Here is a 16,760-nt window from a genome sequence, read left to right as displayed (position 1 = left end):
CTCTTTTTGTTCTTGCTATTCAAACATTTGGAGTCAGTACGAGCGATGTTTGAAGAAGGCGTTCAAAAAGTCTCTCTGGCTGCTTCTTAAATTTCAGAGTCAGGAACGCTTGACCGATCGAGCACAGAAACCTACCGATTGAAATTACAACCAAAGCCTCTGGAGCATTGATCTCAATTTCTGCAGGTTTGGGTAAACAGCGCCCTATATGCCTACAAATCAAGTAATTAACACTTAAAACAGAACTGAGCCTCAACAGGATCAAGGTCGAACGCCGCATTCAATATGAGCAGAGTATGAAGGGAGATAATGTGAAATGGAGAGAAGACAAGAAGGAGAAATGAACATTTGAACTGTGTCTGTCTGCTCCCATGATGGAGAGGAGGTGCCCTCTGAATCACCAATGAGACTCCAGACATAGAGGCAGCAGTGTGACATTGACACCGTCTTCCTCAGAGTTCTGTTCTCATGCTTTTCCTCCTCATGCTGCGTAACTCACTGCTACAGCTTTGTAATCTCTCAGCTCCCACTTGTTTTTCCTCTGGTTTTGTCTCTGTGTCCCGTTTTAATCTTATTTCTCTGATCTTTTTTCATCTCTTGTAGTCTGCTCTGTCTCCTACTTCTCTTTGCTGTTCTGTTGTATTTTCCTCAATTAAACAAGGGGAACATGTCATTGTACTGACAACTCGTTCTCTGTGTACGACTGCGCCCGAGGCTCTTTCTCTGCAAAGAATCCTTTAGGAATAGCAACACAGAGCTAAAGGTACTGGCACATGAATATTCAACAAGTGAGAGCAGACACACGGAGAGACGGAGAAAAGTGGATTTTAAATAAACACACAGCAGTGTAAAGTTTCAGTTCATCCCAGCAAAGGCCAAACCGAGCCACTGAATAGAGGCAACGAAGTTAACATAGAGTCCAAACCTCTGATTCCTCCTGAGACTTTCTGACCTTTCACTGAAGAAAGGCTGACTGTAGAGAAAAATATGGCTGGTTTATTACTGGCTTTGAGCAATATAATAAAGTTCTTCATCAAAGGAGAGAAGGAGTCTGATTCAAGAAGCTTTAAAGACACACACAGCAATCACAGACAAAGACGAATTACTCAGTCGGCACTAAGAAATTCCAGTTAAACCTGCATAGTAACCTGATAACTACCAAGAAATATTCCTCTCATACAAGAAAATAAGCCAAACTCTGTCCAGTTTGGCTGGGTGGAAGCGATCAGGGATGACACCAGCCTACTAGCCAAATGCAGGTAGATTTTAGCCGTGGCTGTAACAGTGACTCTAACTAGCCACGACAGCAGGTTGAAATTATCAGTGTCACAACTTATGCTTTTCTCTAACACTTGTCTATTAGCCCGTATGATTCAGATGCTTGTTGCAGTAAGGCGGTTTGGCACATGGAAGGCTCAAATTTCCCCTAAAATAACAGAAAAGTGTCTGGTGTCATCATCTGTTTGTGTGTTTTCACACAGCACCAAGGGCATTCATGCTGTGTAACAATGACACACACACAAACACAACACTCAAACACATACACAGACATGTGAGGTGACGTGTTGGAGGATGTTGGAGGATAAGTAAAAACCTGAACTTTCTCCTTCTGCTTTAAAGTTTCTCTCTGTCCACGGAGGATCAGCGCCTCAGTGCCATTTATGTGTGAGGGCACTCCAGCTGTGAGTGTGTTTCTCTGTTTCTCGTGTGAGCCAGGGTGTGCAGTGTGTCTAGATATTGTTTGATTTACAACCCTTTGTATTGTTTGTTTGTTGAGGCAACCGAAATGATCAAACCTCCACAGATGTTTGCATTATTTAAATGTTATTAAATCCTTTGACATCTTTATATATGTGGAGTATGTTACAGATTTGCCGTATATTGATAATCAATGGATATAAAAGATGATAGAAACTCTGAAACTTTAAATAAGTTCACTGAGGCAGTGAGAACCAGAAGGACACAAGTCTGTGACTGATAGGAGTCAAAGAGAATACATATGAATAGTGATATTTTTTTGCTTCTAATATTTAACAACAGTTGTTTAATGTTTTCCAAAATGTAGGTCATCTATTATTTAAACAAATAATTAAATCCACTTTAGAGCTTTACTTCACACATATAAAGACATTTCCACCATAAAGTTTAAAAGAAACCCTGCACAATCAGACATCTTGCTGGACAGATATTTGTATCTCTTACATATATATTGAACCAAAAAAATCACCAGATAACTGCATTTTGAGTAAATTTGAGCCTATAGCCTCACCAGGAGGTCGCTGTGTTTTGGTCCGCGCTGGTAATGTGACGTCACAGTTCCACAGTGCTCCCTATGAGCGCTCCTCTCCGTTCCTACGCAGTAACCGCTGTTTCTGATGGTTCTGCTGCTTGCAGCTGTTGCTGCCATAACAGCTTTCAGACCAGACACAAGTTTGCTGCTTGTTGGCTTGTCTCCCTGCTGTCAAAGCTCTGTCATTTCTCTTAAGTTTTACCACAGTAAAACTCCCTACAAGTGACTGGATTCAGTGTATAAAGGAAGCATGCTGGAAGCTTTTCAAAATAAAAGCAATATGTACATACAAAGGGAGTTTCTCCAAAGAAATGCTAAAGTGGACTTTTACTTTGAAAAGTGTAAACTGGAAGTGCTTTTGTACTGTGGGTAGAAGTTTGTGGAACAACTTTATTAAACAGATGCATTTTAGATCTGGTTTATCAAGAAACAGATTTCAAACATATTCTGAAGATGTGGACATAAATATTTGCTGGTAGATACGGCTCTGTATTTTTAATTTTCCTTACTAGATGGACAGATAACTGCTCGTGGTGCAAATAAAAAATAGAAGAGACCTCAAATTTTAAAATTCTCCATGTGTGAGACGTGCAGCCTCTCTGAGATGCAGCCCTAACACTGGCCATCAGTCTGAAACAGTGGTTACTGCATAGGAATGGCGAGGAGTGCTGCCAAACTGTGACATCACACCGCCAGCACGGATCAAAACATGGCAGCGTCTTGGTGAGTTTATAAACTCAAATTTACTCAAAATGCAGGTATCTAGTGTTTTTTTTTTTAGTTCAATATACATACAAGAGATACAAAAACCTATCCAACATGAGGAACTTGTCTGATCATGCAGGGTTCCTTTTAAAGGAGAATAGAGGGGAGGGGAGAAGTTTGACACTCAGCATTCTCTGGTGGAGATTTATCAGAGTGAAAATTAGAGAGATGTTCTTGTAGTCTGCTGTAGTTTTTCTAATAAACAGCCAATTAACAGTCAGCATTTTAATATTAGCATAAGGTTCAGAAAAGAGTCATTGACTCTCTAACAGTGAAGTCTCACACATAACTCTGTAGTCTGCTGTTTCATATAGGGAGATGTGCTTTATTTAGAGGAGAGCTCTATATTGATCATATTGATAAAGGAAAATAGAGCATTTGTGTCATGTCATACCATACATACCAAATTTGGCATATAGCATGTAGTTTCCAAACACCAAAATTGTGGCTAGTGGAAACACTAATGGCTGGTAAGTTTGCAAAGCAACTACTCACCATGGCTGTCAAGCGCTGGAAGTGGTATTTATCAAATGTGGGTGAAAGCATGTAAAATGTGCACATGCGGAATAAGAAAGAATTGCTTATTGGCGAAATACAATTTTATTATCTTTTGCAATACATTCAGACAGTTGTGTATTTTTGTGAAAGTTTGAACTGATAATGATGAAATTGTGATTTATTGTGGAGTCCCACTGCAGACGTCAAGAAACAGATGGAGCATATCCTGCATGCGAGAATGACGTATTTCCAATAATTGGTATTCTAGGATTTATAAATATTATGTTAATGTTATATCAACAGATATTTGCACTTTAACCACATATCTGCTTGATGCTTTGGTGAAACCACTCAGTGTTTAGATTTCCTGACAAAGTCAGAATATAGTAATAATATATAACTAAATCTAATGAACTAATGAAAGCTGAGTATAAAAATGTTGTAAACTAAAGTCTAAAATAAAAATAAAGCTTTGCTAAAAACTAAGGCTCACTGGAACTGTGTTGCATTCCAACAAAAACAACTAAAAAAAATTCTAAATTTATATACAAAAATCTTTATTTTTATTCTTGACATGAGCACACTGAGTCACACCTCCTTGTTTCAGGTTAAACTGTTCTCAGTTCTTAGGCATAACATTTATTCTTTAGTTATTTCAATAATGTGTTATCTATTTCACCTCAACAGAAATGCCAAACCAGTCGTCATGTGGTCAGATTATTGCTGTTTGCTCATAAGCATGTCTCAAAAGAAACCATTTATTTGTGCTTTTATGCTTAGAGACAATCAAATCAGATACAACAGCTCTTGTCTTTCCTACATTGATTTTCTGCCTAACTGCTTAGTGTTTTGATTGTTATAAGATTAGACATGACTCAGCAGCAGTAGTGTATGTCACTATGGATGAGATATGGCAAAAATGTCCATCCCAAGTGAAAGTTGTTGATCTTTAACCTGAGTTAGTGTAGTCTCTTCCTTACCCCTAATTTCCACATGCACTGTCTGTGCAAAGATCTGCACCCAAAGCACATTCCAGAGCAAATCACTCTCTTTCTGATCTTCCAGTGCTTTCTAGTTTGCAGTTCTACTGCACAAGCTCTTGTCTGTCTCTATCTCAGTGGAAGTCACTGCAAAACATATAAATCCATACAGCAGCTTCCAAACAGGAGGAAGAATGTGCAACACTTTCAGTCCACTACAAAATAAGAGTACAACACAAGACATGGACTCTTGTCATAAATCTGATCTCTTTGTCAACATTACATCTCATCCTGTGGCAAAACCCATAGCAGAAGCAACAACTATCACAGTATAATATCAGTGAAAGCAAATCAACCTCAGAAACGGCAACATCATCTCTTATATACATGCTGTTTCTGCATGATCTCATAGTTCTCCCATGATCTTGTGTTCTCGCCCTCTTGTCTATTGCTACCAGAGTTGTGTTCAAACACAGCACTCTGTTTAAATGCGACGTCCTTGTCACCAACTTCTGCTGCACAAATGCCGATACACCACACTGCTGCTGGCGAGGCTTCACCTCCTCTACCCCAGCCTTGTCCTTTCTAGCATACAAGCTCTTGTTACACCCTCATATTCTGTTTCATACTACTATAGAGAAAATTTCTGCAGAATAAATTCTTATTGTATTCCACTTGCATTATCATAAATGTATCTATATATTATACATGAAGGTTTCTGGCAATGTGCTCCCTAGAAGGTCAGAGCATGCTACTTGACTAACTTAAGGAGCAGAGCCTTCCCCACCAAGTAAAACTGTGTATCTATTTTGCAAAAAAAAAAAAAAATTAATCTAAGAATGTTATTTAAAGAATGTAATTTTAAAATGTTGTAAACCTACATACAGGCAAAGTAAAATTACATTTATCTAGCTAAAAAATAATATTATTTAACACAGAATACATATTTATTATGTATTTTTGTCTACTAATCGATACTCATGTTTAAAATAATTTTGTTATGGATTCCCAAACAGTGCAAATTAAACTAAAAAAGGTGTACAAGTGAGCCAAAATCAAGCTAAATGCATAAAATTACCATTATACTCATGTTTTTCTTCCTTTTAATTTTTCCACTGTAAAATATTTCATGGACAAAATGACACAGAGAATTAATTTAAATGGACTACAGTTTTAATAAATAAATGATTATCAGAGAGTAAAAATGAATATTGTTTTCTGTTATTTTAAAAAAATGTCATAAAATGCTAAAATTATGAGAAAATAACCATTTCCAGTCCTGTACAGCATGGAACGCTTTAGAATTAATTTTTATATCAAGTCAAATTCTATAATTTCCTGTTCTGTTCACATATTAACATCAAGCAAAAACTGAATCCTTACTTCCACACAAAGTTACTACAGTGCAAAACCTGGCTTTACTTGTGTGCAATCAGAAGACTAAAATAGTGCATTATGAGGCCATACTCACATGATCATGGACTACTAAGGTTGAAAAAGCTAATCGAAACTCATCTGAAATGGACAGAAATTAAAAACAAAATAGAAATAACAAAAGCTGTTATTCTAACCTTGCCTGAAACACTGAAATGATTGATCTGACCTCCATTCAGCAAAACTGACAGTTTAAGAGTTTCTTTGTCCTTTTGAGGACAAACCTGACCAAGCTTGACTTTCTTATTACATTTCTACTTCATAATGATTTTGGCAGACTTACTTTCTGTTAATTGCTCGTAAATCACAAGATCAGTTTCTTTTTCAGGCTCAGACTGCTGAAATATTCCAGAGTGAATCCTCTAACATAATGTACTGATGAACTGAACAGAGACTCAACAGATAAACCGGTGCTACTCTGGGATGTTTTGGTCAGTGATAGATGACGACTGCCGAAGGGTTCTGAGATTGTCATAGTTGTTATTGGGTCTGAGCAACAGATCCCCCGGCACTAGAATGTATCTGTCTTTATAACCTCCTCCAGCACTGTGGTACCCTAAATCTTTCCTTCTGTTTTATAGAAATAAGAGGAAAAACTGTACATCTCACATGTAGGTGATAAAATGTTTTCATATATCTCTAGATGATGTAAATGATTCTGAGAGCCACTAACCACACCCTGTTTGTCCTTAGCACACTGTCAAGAAAACACAATGTGCAATAATGATAACATGATTAAGAGAGATGTAAACATGAAGAGGCTGAGCTGAGAGGAGCATCATTCAGTAATTATGACATCAAAGTGACAGCTTTGTCCCCATTACTCTGAGGGTGTTAATAAAGTCTCCAGTGTCTTGCTAAACAGTCTCCTAGCTTTAATGTGAGGCGTAATTATCACACTGTTTTCTCTAACATAATTGAAAACATCGACAACTCTATCATTACATGGTGGATGTGTGATTGCGTGTTAATGTAAACATGCGAGAGTGAAAGAGCAAAGCTGGAGTGAAAGGCTTTTTTTCAGGTTGGTATAAAGCAGCGACCTCTGTGGTTGAAAAATGGAGCCGAAGCAGATGTGCAGAAAAACTGCAGTTCTGACTGAAAAGCCAACAGATACCAAAAATCCAGAGAAAGATTTGGCCACAACTCCAGGTTTGGTAACCTGCGACCTCAGATTTAAGCTACATCCACCTCTTAGTTGGTATTTTCCACGAGATCATCATGAACATGCTAGAAAAGGTTCTAGATCAATAAATGACATTGCCTTTCATTTCAGAAATACCTCTATAAAATACTTGCTGGATGCATTCTTGCTTACACTGTAATATTAATACTGCAGGTCTGCATTCAGGCTCCACTGTTATTTTCATGATCCTGTATCATAAAGGCAGTTAAGTGTAGAATTTTTCCATAGACAGACGGGCTGATTAATTTACTTGTATCACAAAAATGACAAAAACAATACATAAAGTGAATTGTGTTTTACATTAACACCATTACAAAACCACTTCCCTGCATCTTGTGCACTAAAAATTGTATTTTTTTGCTTTTATTGCAAATGTGCCACAATCATCCCACTGTACACAACCTTGCACCATTAAAAATTCAACACTAGTCACCCTACTGTCACTTCACAGCGAAAGGCATTCTGGGAGGGATAACGATGCAAATCAGACTTTTTAAATTTGTCATCCTATCAGAGCATAATTTTGCATTTAAAGAAAATCATACTATAGGTTGTTTGCAGTGAAAAAAAAAATCAGGTGGGGAGTTGGAGGGGGTTTCTGCATGGAGAAGCACAATCACAATGCCAAAGTTCTGTCCTGTTCACAGCTGTGCCAAATGTTCAAATTTTGGCCCAAAAGCAGTGACATATTCAGATAAAAAACAATTAACAAAGCTCACAGAGAAGCCACACCATGATTAAAAGCCTCCATCTAAAGACTGGAGGGTGGAGTCAGACAATGCTCATATATGGTCCACTTCCACTGAGTGCTCTGGTTTGCTTCAGTACAGTTTGGCACGGTTTAGCTCAGTAGACCCTTATCTTCCTTGTAATTCAAATGCCAATGTCCATTGGGAGTAGGGCTGCGTGTGCTTAAATGGTTAAATTCATTTTTCAAATTAGCCAGCCAGAGATTTAGGAGTTAGTTGAATTAACTACCTTTCATTTTTTATTAACACAAGCTTGAAATTCTAGTCTATAATGCTCTTTTAAACTGTAATGAACCTCCCGCCACATGCCTTCTTGTCTGAGCTTTCCCACAGCACTTCACCGGACATAAATATAAGCTCAGCTGTAGCTTAACAGTTAGCGTGTAGTAGGAATACCGCGGTATGACCATTTTTAAAGCAGTGAAACAAAAAATAAAGGGTTATGTAGGCTGTCAAGGGTTGGATTCACATAGAACTACTCAGCTGAAGTGAAAAGAGGCCACACATCAAAACACGATTTTAATCTGCAAAGAGGAAAGAAGGTTGGCGGAGCTAGCTTTTTATGTTAGCCACACTGTCCAGAATTAATCAGACTCACATCAAACTCCCTGACACAATGACCCTGTGAGGAATTTGACTGTTTTCTAAGGATTTTCTCCTCTATAGACTGGTTGGTTAAACAAAATTAAAATGCGTGTTTAGCTGAGGGGAAATAGACACTTAGGAACATCAATCATAATTGAGCCCCTATTACTGTGACAGGAAATCCATCTCTTTTTAGAGATTTGGATCATTTGGCTTAGCTCAGCAATAAGAGCTGAACTTATGCCTTCCAAACTGCTCTTTATTTGGTACCAGTTTTGCATTTTAAGGTCACGTTCACACCAGAACTGTTTGGTCTGCTTGAAACGAACTCTGGTTCATTTGGAGTGGTGTAAAAGCACATTTGAGCTTCGGTGTGGACCAAACAAGTGAACTGATGTCCACTTTAAAACAGAGGTCTTGGTTTGCATCTAAGCGAATCCTGGTGTGGTTTGTTTGAGGTGTTAAAGCAAAGTGGACCAACTTGTGAACCAGGAAGTGGCATAAACCGTAATGATTTACAGATACATTGATGCCATTTCTTGATGACTTTGCTTGTGATTGTGAAGCTCATTGTGTTGCACTGTGTATGAAATGTGCTATTCAAAGTTTGATGTAATTGCATTTGATTTAATACACTTAAATACATGATGGTATTGCTTTGCATCTGTGTAATCACAGAAACACATCATAGTCTCTTGCTCTCATTCTGGCTTGCCCTTTTTTTGGTACTCATTCATTTGGTTCATGTAAAGAACATGCTGGACAGCTTCAAGCCTTGCTGGCTGCTCATATGGACGCCAGAGACAAAGTAAAAATCCTGAGACAGTATAAAAACTGAACAGTACAGAAACTGCATGCTGTGGGTTTGGTTGAGCACTATTGAAACGATCACACAAGGAGACATTTTCTATTCTGTCCCTCTAGTACAGGGGTGTCAAACACAATCACAGCAGGGGCCGGATTCTGAATTTGAGGTCTAACCTGAGGGCCTAACTGGGTCAATATTTCAGAGTGTTAACCTAAATGATTTTGAGATTATAAGGTCAACATGATAAGTTAAAAACTCAAAATCTGAGATAAAAAGTTTAAGAGATAAAAAAACATGACATTTAAGGTCAAAATAATGTTTTTAAAAGGCAAAACATGAGATACAATACTGAAACCATAATTTTTAACGGTCAAAAAATGAGACATAAGTCAAAACCATGAGTTTTAAAGGTCAGAATAAGAGATGAACTTTTAAAATCATGAGGTTTAAAAGTCAAAATATGAAATGATATTTAAAAAAATCCCAAGTTTTAAAGGTAAATAAAGATAAAAGTCAAAGTTAGGTGTTGAAAAGGTTAAGATATGAGAAAAACTGTCAAATTCATAACTTTTAGTCATGGGAGATGCAAAATTGAAAGTATAGAAAAAACAAATTTCTAATACATTCCTGACTTTATATCAAATTATTTTTACTGTTTACTTTTTCTAATTTTTATGACTCAACAAGGACATTATAAATCATTAAGGTTAAGTTTACATTTTTATACTGGAGGGAATCTGCAGACCTCACACTGGTGGACCAGTTCTAATACAAATATCATATGATCTGGTGGGCCGGGTATAACTGCACCACTGGCCAGATTTGGCCCCCCAGCCTTGAGTTTGACACCCGTGCTCTAGTAGATCCCCAAAACAGACTGCGCCATATATACCAAGGTTAATTATGTACCATATTTTATGGTATTTTGTAGTTTTTTACTGTTTTCATCCTTTTTCATGCAACAGAACTTTTGTATAAAAGTTGTTTTAAACCTGAGCTCCAGATATTGTACAGGATAAGAGCACTGGTGCTATCATCTTCAGCAACTCCAGCAAATCACGACAGTGCTGATAATCAGAACATCAGCCATTTGTGCTTAAATGATGCCCTGTGTCTTCTTCACTTTGCTTTTTTAGCATCTTTGTGTTATTGAAGAATGCAAGATGCATTTTTCAAACAAAAAATTCAACCCACAAACGCGCTCATGCAAACAGAAAAGTATCTTTCTTTCTCATTTATGCCATCAAAAAATTTGTATGCAGCATGCAGTGGATGAAGTAGCTACCTAGTAGGGCCATGAAGCAGATACAGATGGCAAAGAGGGAGCTGAAGCTCAAGCCCACGTCGTCCCTGTAGATGGCCAGTGTCGTCTCACAGTGGCGTCCTCTGTAACCCTCCGGGCAGTGGCAGGTGAATTTGGACGGTGACTGGGCCACGCAGGTGCCCCTGTGACACGGGCGAGTAGCACAGAGGGTGTAGACGCAGGATTTTTTAGTCCCGTTCACACGGATCATGTGGCCAGGAGGACATCTGGAAAACAGAAGGAAGAAAAGGTTAACAAGAGACCCACAGATTAGATTGAAAAGAGCTAAATGTGGAACCAGAGCTGATTAGTCAGGAGAGTTGGAAAAAAACACAGCAGAAAAATGTTTATTACCATTTCCTACAGCTAAAAAAATTAATTACTCTTCTTTAATCAGTGATCATGCACATGTGTTCACCTCAATAGAGAATAAACAGTGGAGGAGATGGAAATGCTGACAGAGACACTGGCAATAACTAGGATGATTTTATGCACAGAGGGGCACATTTTCTGCCTCACTTCAAAAAGCGCCACTATAATTAAAAGCTCATTTGGGCGTAACAGCTCAAACAAACATTTTATGAGCCCATTAGTTCAGAATCACACTCCGCTCTGGGCTGTACATTTTGATGACATCAGGAATGAGATTTTGCCTCTGGTCTCTGGAGATTTGTTCATGCTTGTAAGTATTGACTCAACTTTACCATGAAGTGGGAACGTTTAACTCAAAACGGTGTCGTAATTTATCTCATGACTACGAAACCAATCAGGACAAGACAATAAAGAGTTAATGTGCTGAGTCTTCTGCTAAACTCCTGTGGATTAACTCCACATGAAAATGATCTGCTTGGCTGTTCTCTAAACTGTGGCAACAACAGATCCTGTATTTCAATCTACCCAATTTTCCTGTTTTTCCCTCTTCTTAAGGGTTAACTTGGATGACTAAGACAGTACTAAAATGTTCCTGACAACCTTTATTCAATGTGGATGACAGGGCAGTGATGAGTGATAATCTTTGGTCTTCAGTTCTCATGAAGGAGACTGAACAAGACTAACTTTAACGCTCGACTGTTTGACATGCAAAATCCTTGATTCTCCACACTGTAGGAATAACCTGTCAAAACACAAGCAGAGATGCGTTGAGAGAGCAGGAGGAGTGTATGCGTGTGCATGTCTCTGTGTATCAGTGTGACAGAGAGAGCGTGAGCTGTTAGGTAGGTTGAATCTGTAGCTTCTCTGTGTACACCAGGGGTAGGATTTGCACAAAATTTAACCAAAATGCAGCATCTGGTTTAAATAATTCAGCTCTGCATGCAGCCGATAGTAACATTCAGACGACTGAATGTTGAAGTTAGTTTTGGAACTCATTTAAAACTTTTAATGAAAACTTAACTTAAGGACAAGGAAGACCGGGTCTTTCAGTCAGGGCCTCCACTCTCTGGAACAATCTGCCTGAAGAAATCAGACTGGCAAGTTCCCCTTCTTCTTTAAAATCTCTTTCAAAAACACTTTTTATATAACTCGCTTTAACTGCATCTGAGTTTTAACCTGGTTTATCTTGTTTTTATTGATTTTTAAAAAGACTTAAGTATTAACTAAGTTTTAACTAGGTCTAACTGTTTTGAACTTGGTTTGAACTTATTTAATCTGTATCGTATTTCACTGAGTTTTAACCTATATCCTCCTGACTGACAGTTTTGGTCATTTCATTTTTTTTCCTGATGCTGTAATTCTGTCTTACTTTGTTTTATTGTATGTCTGTTTTTAGGCTATGAAACACTTTATAACTCTGTTTTGAAAAGTGCTGTTTAAACAATCAATATGAGCATTAGACAGAAGGTGTTTTAATGGCAACATCTATTGTTTACCTGCTGGTGTGAAATAAAACAGAGTGGAAATTTATTGTTTCCTATGGTGTTCATTACCATGGTAACCACACATTTAAGAAACAGTACACAGAGAGGTGATCTTTACACTGTCCTGTAGCATTTTAAAATATAAAAGAAAACTAGAAAAGCACTCAGAGAGCACGTACCTCTGCCATTAGCCCTATCTCCCAATAGAGAAGAATCCTTTAAAAACATTCCTGGATCCGTCCCCATGTGCCCCCCTCCATAGCACTCGGTGATTACTCCCCCCCCGGTGGGGTGGAAACATGGTGAGGTGAAGCATTGGCTTCACTACGGGTGGACTGTCATGGTGGAAGCACTGCCTGCTGGTGCAACAGATGCACTGACAGTCTCACCCATGGTCTCACCGGATGACTGCAAGTCATGGCAGAGGGTGAATATTCCTCTATTCCTCCCAGCATTGTGAGTATTCTCTCTAAAATTCGCTGTCTTTCTGTCTGTTATGCTCCGACTCATCTCCTCGACCAAGCGTGCGTCTTTCAAACTCTATAAACTCCAAAACTTTGAATAGAAACACACCCACAAATGCTGCTGGGATTGAGGTTACTCATGTCTGCCATCTCCTTGGTTAAACTGGTAACAGTGCAGACCTCCCCATTAGCCCTATCTCCCAATAGTAAAGAACCCTTTAAAAAATTCCTGGATCCAGACGGTGATCCGGATCACTCCCAAAAGCTAATCAATTCTTCCTTATGCCATTTCTGACATTTCCTGAAAATTTCATCAAAATCTGTCCATAATGTTTTGAGTTATGTTGCTAACAACCAAACAAAGAAACTAACAAACCCTGCTGATCACATAACCTCCTTGGCGGAGGTAAAAATAGCACATGTTAGAAGATCAAGCTTGTGCTCGACTGTACTGTACGTCTTAGTTCACTACATGGTGCTGTTGTGTTTATTCTGTAAACACTTTGACAATAATTCATTGATGTTTTTTTCATGACTGAATTAAGGCACATGGTTAACATACTGACATCCATAATAATAATGATATCTCAATTCATGCCACCCTGGTTTTCATGAAAAGGACTGCAGCTGCGAATTGCAGCACAAATCACACCTCTTGCTCTGCCATCTGCTCCATCTTAAGGTCTGATTTATGAAGCACACCGCTCATCATCCTTGAGCACCAACAGTCCTATGAAGTTTGTCAGTTTCATGTTGTTTGCTCTTCTTTTGTGTCTGACTGAGAAGACAAGCCGTCAGCATCTCCTCTCTCCACAGGAAAAAAAAAAAAGTTTTGGACACGCTTCTTAAGATGTGAGTGAACAGCAGAGTCCTGACCAGGACTCGAGCTGGCTCTTATGTGGTATCATAGAGGTTGTTTACAGATCTGATATTCTTATTTAGATCATTTAATCTTTAGTAAATTAAACCCTCATTGTTTAAAGATTCCTCAGAAACAAATGCATCTTGGTCTTTTGATCTAGATCAGAGATTTACTATGATTTAATTCCCACATGAGTCATTACAATTTACAGTAAATGATTTGTCAAAAAAAAAAACACGGATGGCGTCCTTTTCTAAAATCCCTGTGTAGCATTTTTTTTTTCATTAAGCATTAAATGTTGACTATCTTGATAATGTTAGAAAAAAACAGCCCTATCTTTTTGAAGCACAGCTGTGGTGGGATTATTCTGCCATCACAAAGGCTCAGTGTTCAATATTCATTATGCCTGGTGGGAGTCAGTGTGGGCGTTGAATACTGGAAGCCTGTCAGTCATTAAGACAACAGGTCTTCTTTTTCTCTTATCTTAGCCATTAACAATAACAAGAGGCAGCGCTTTGACGAGTGTCTTATTACCTACACGAGTGCGCACACTTAACGGCTGTAATTAGTGACTGCTAAGAGTTTGTGAAGGATGACTGATTCTGGTTTGGACTGAGTCTAATAAAAGGACTCAGTTCTTAAACTTGAAAAATACCTTCTGAGTAATAAATGACATGACATTGACACATAACATTATTTTGTGTTCCTTTTTTATTAAAACACGATCTCTGAAGAAATGCTAAAGCAGCAAAGCCATGGCCATGGTTGTATGTGATTTTTCAGTCACTGAAGTGTTTTTACTTTATTACATTGGTGTTTTGGATTATATTCGATCTCAGGAGCCATCAGAGGTTATTTTTAGTGGTGTAGGAAAACATGATTAGCATGCAAACACAGATGTGGAATGAGGAAAAGGGGGAATTGTTGGAGTAGAGCTCCAACAAACTAAATTAAAAAATGGGATATTGTATGTTAAACTTAAGCACCAAATAAAGATACTTACATTTCTTCCTTCTGCTTGTTTTACTATCTGGATCACAATATAATTTCTGTAAGGACCTCTTATAACAGAGCATCCTGTCTAACATGACCCTTAGATGGGCAATTGGATAAAAAATTATGATCCGATTTATTTATCTATTTGCATTATCTTTTCAATCAAAAATTAGTTTCTAATTCTAACTTTTTGTGTCTGGCCAAAATGGCTGGAGGTCATTAAGAATGTTGCTCATTAGAACAACAACCAGATATTTGCTTCAAACAGCCATGTGACCAATAACCTGGATTTAACAGCAATAAAACCTACAGAAACAAAAACACGGTGATAGAGAGTAATGTCTGCATTTAATCCGGACTTAGGAAACACGTTTCCATCTGAAACCGATCCAAGTCCAACACAGCAAAAACCTAGCCCAATTAATTGTTTCCCTGTAATTACAGCCAACTTGACAAGTCAAGATCAGACCTTGGAAATAACTGAGATGTATTTTATCTGTATTTGTGTAAGTTGTGTAATCAAACATAATGAAATTGTGAGCTGTTCCTTCAAATACCTTCACATTAACACCTTAGCTCTATGTCAGCCTGATAGCACATTAGCCACGACCATAACTGGGCTCCACTGAAAACACCAATGAATACTGACAACAAAAAAACTAACCAGTACTTCATTAACTAGACACCACCCTAATACCCCACATTACAAATGAAAATAGAGTCTTACCATCAATTGTCCAACACTGGTTCTCACAAACTGATGATCTCAACTGTAACCTCCACTAAAACAGTAAAACCAACCATGGTGGTTTATGTGCAGTTGTCTCGAAGAAAGACAAAAGCATCCACTGTAGATAGTTCAGTCCAGTCCTCCTCTCATCTATGGCTTTCCCCTGCAGCTGAAGTTACATTTGCTGCTGCTACTACAAGCTAGATTAGCTAAAAAGCCCTGAGTTCCTCCCAGCTACATGGAAATGAGATGGTACCTTTAACATCAGCCCTAGCAATCTTCATCAAAGTTCATTACAACACCAGGTCACTGATGTTTATGCCGCTCAAATATCTGATGTTTCCTTTTTTCCAGCGTAGATGACAAACTCAGAATCCTCCTACACCGTTGATTTCCCTGCAAAGTTTTTTAGTCGCTCTAAGCTTCTCCAGAGATAGGCTTTGTTTGATGTCATCCATGCTGATTGCATGAATATTCCCCATCTAAATTAGCCATGTGCTGTTTTACCTAGATTTATTTATTTATTATTTATCCTCTAATTTAGCAGGGTGAACAGACTGAGACCAAGGTTTCTTTTCAAGGGGTGCCCTGCAGCAAAACAATAATAAACAACCCCAGAACTGCACAGGAAGTAGGTTGTAGATAAATTACTGAGTTTTTATTACGTTGAGTTATTATTAGAGGAGTCTTAGCAACATACTTCTTAGGTAACACAATAAATAATATTGAGTTTTTCACTATTTACTTTTTGGTGAATGGCATATTTTTCAGCCAGACATTTTGGCTGTAAATATTTTTATCCGCTGGACATCTGTCCATGAAACCAGCCAAAGACTGGTAAATAGCAGCTAATGAAACTCTGCTTTTATGCTGAATGACTTTAAAAATAATGTAAAATTACTGTTTAAAGGAAATAAGAGCAAAATTACACAACCTATCTTCCTTTCCAAACACTTTTACGTGTCACCATTTTTCCTGAATCCGAGCTCCACTAAATGTCTGCTCCTAAAACCACCCCTGCTTTGTGAGCTGTTCCATCAACCAAGCTCCCCCACTGTATCTGCCACCTTAACTTTAGAGATAGAGGAGCAAGGAAACATTATTTATCCTCCTCAAGGTCAAAATTTGTCTCTGACAATGGCCGCCTCACGTCCTCGCTGCTGACATGCTGCATTAGCTTGTTCTGTGTTTGAGCTGCTGTGTGTATGGCATGAAACACGCAGCCCGACAGGGATGACAGGATAGCCACTTATC

At 38.2% G+C, this 16,760-nt stretch overlaps 1 protein-coding gene across 1 annotated transcript in view; it reads right to left on the bottom strand.

Moving 5' to 3' along the window:
• The window catches only part of si:ch211-186j3.6 (neural-cadherin), a 617,862-nt gene that overhangs the window by 35,477 nt on the left and 565,625 nt on the right, over positions 1-16,760 (bottom strand). Inside the window, exon 35 of the mRNA XM_041792306.1 lies at positions 10,581-10,825. Within this exon, the coding sequence (XP_041648240.1) occupies positions 10,581-10,825 (245 nt within the window). The remainder of the gene's footprint in view (positions 1-10,580; positions 10,826-16,760) is intronic.

The sequence above is a fragment of the Cheilinus undulatus genome, linkage group 1 (assembly GCF_018320785.1).
Source record: "Cheilinus undulatus linkage group 1, ASM1832078v1, whole genome shotgun sequence".
Lineage (NCBI taxonomy): Eukaryota > Metazoa > Chordata > Actinopteri > Labriformes > Labridae > Cheilinus > Cheilinus undulatus.
This window is presented reverse-complemented; position numbering and strand designations above follow the sequence as displayed.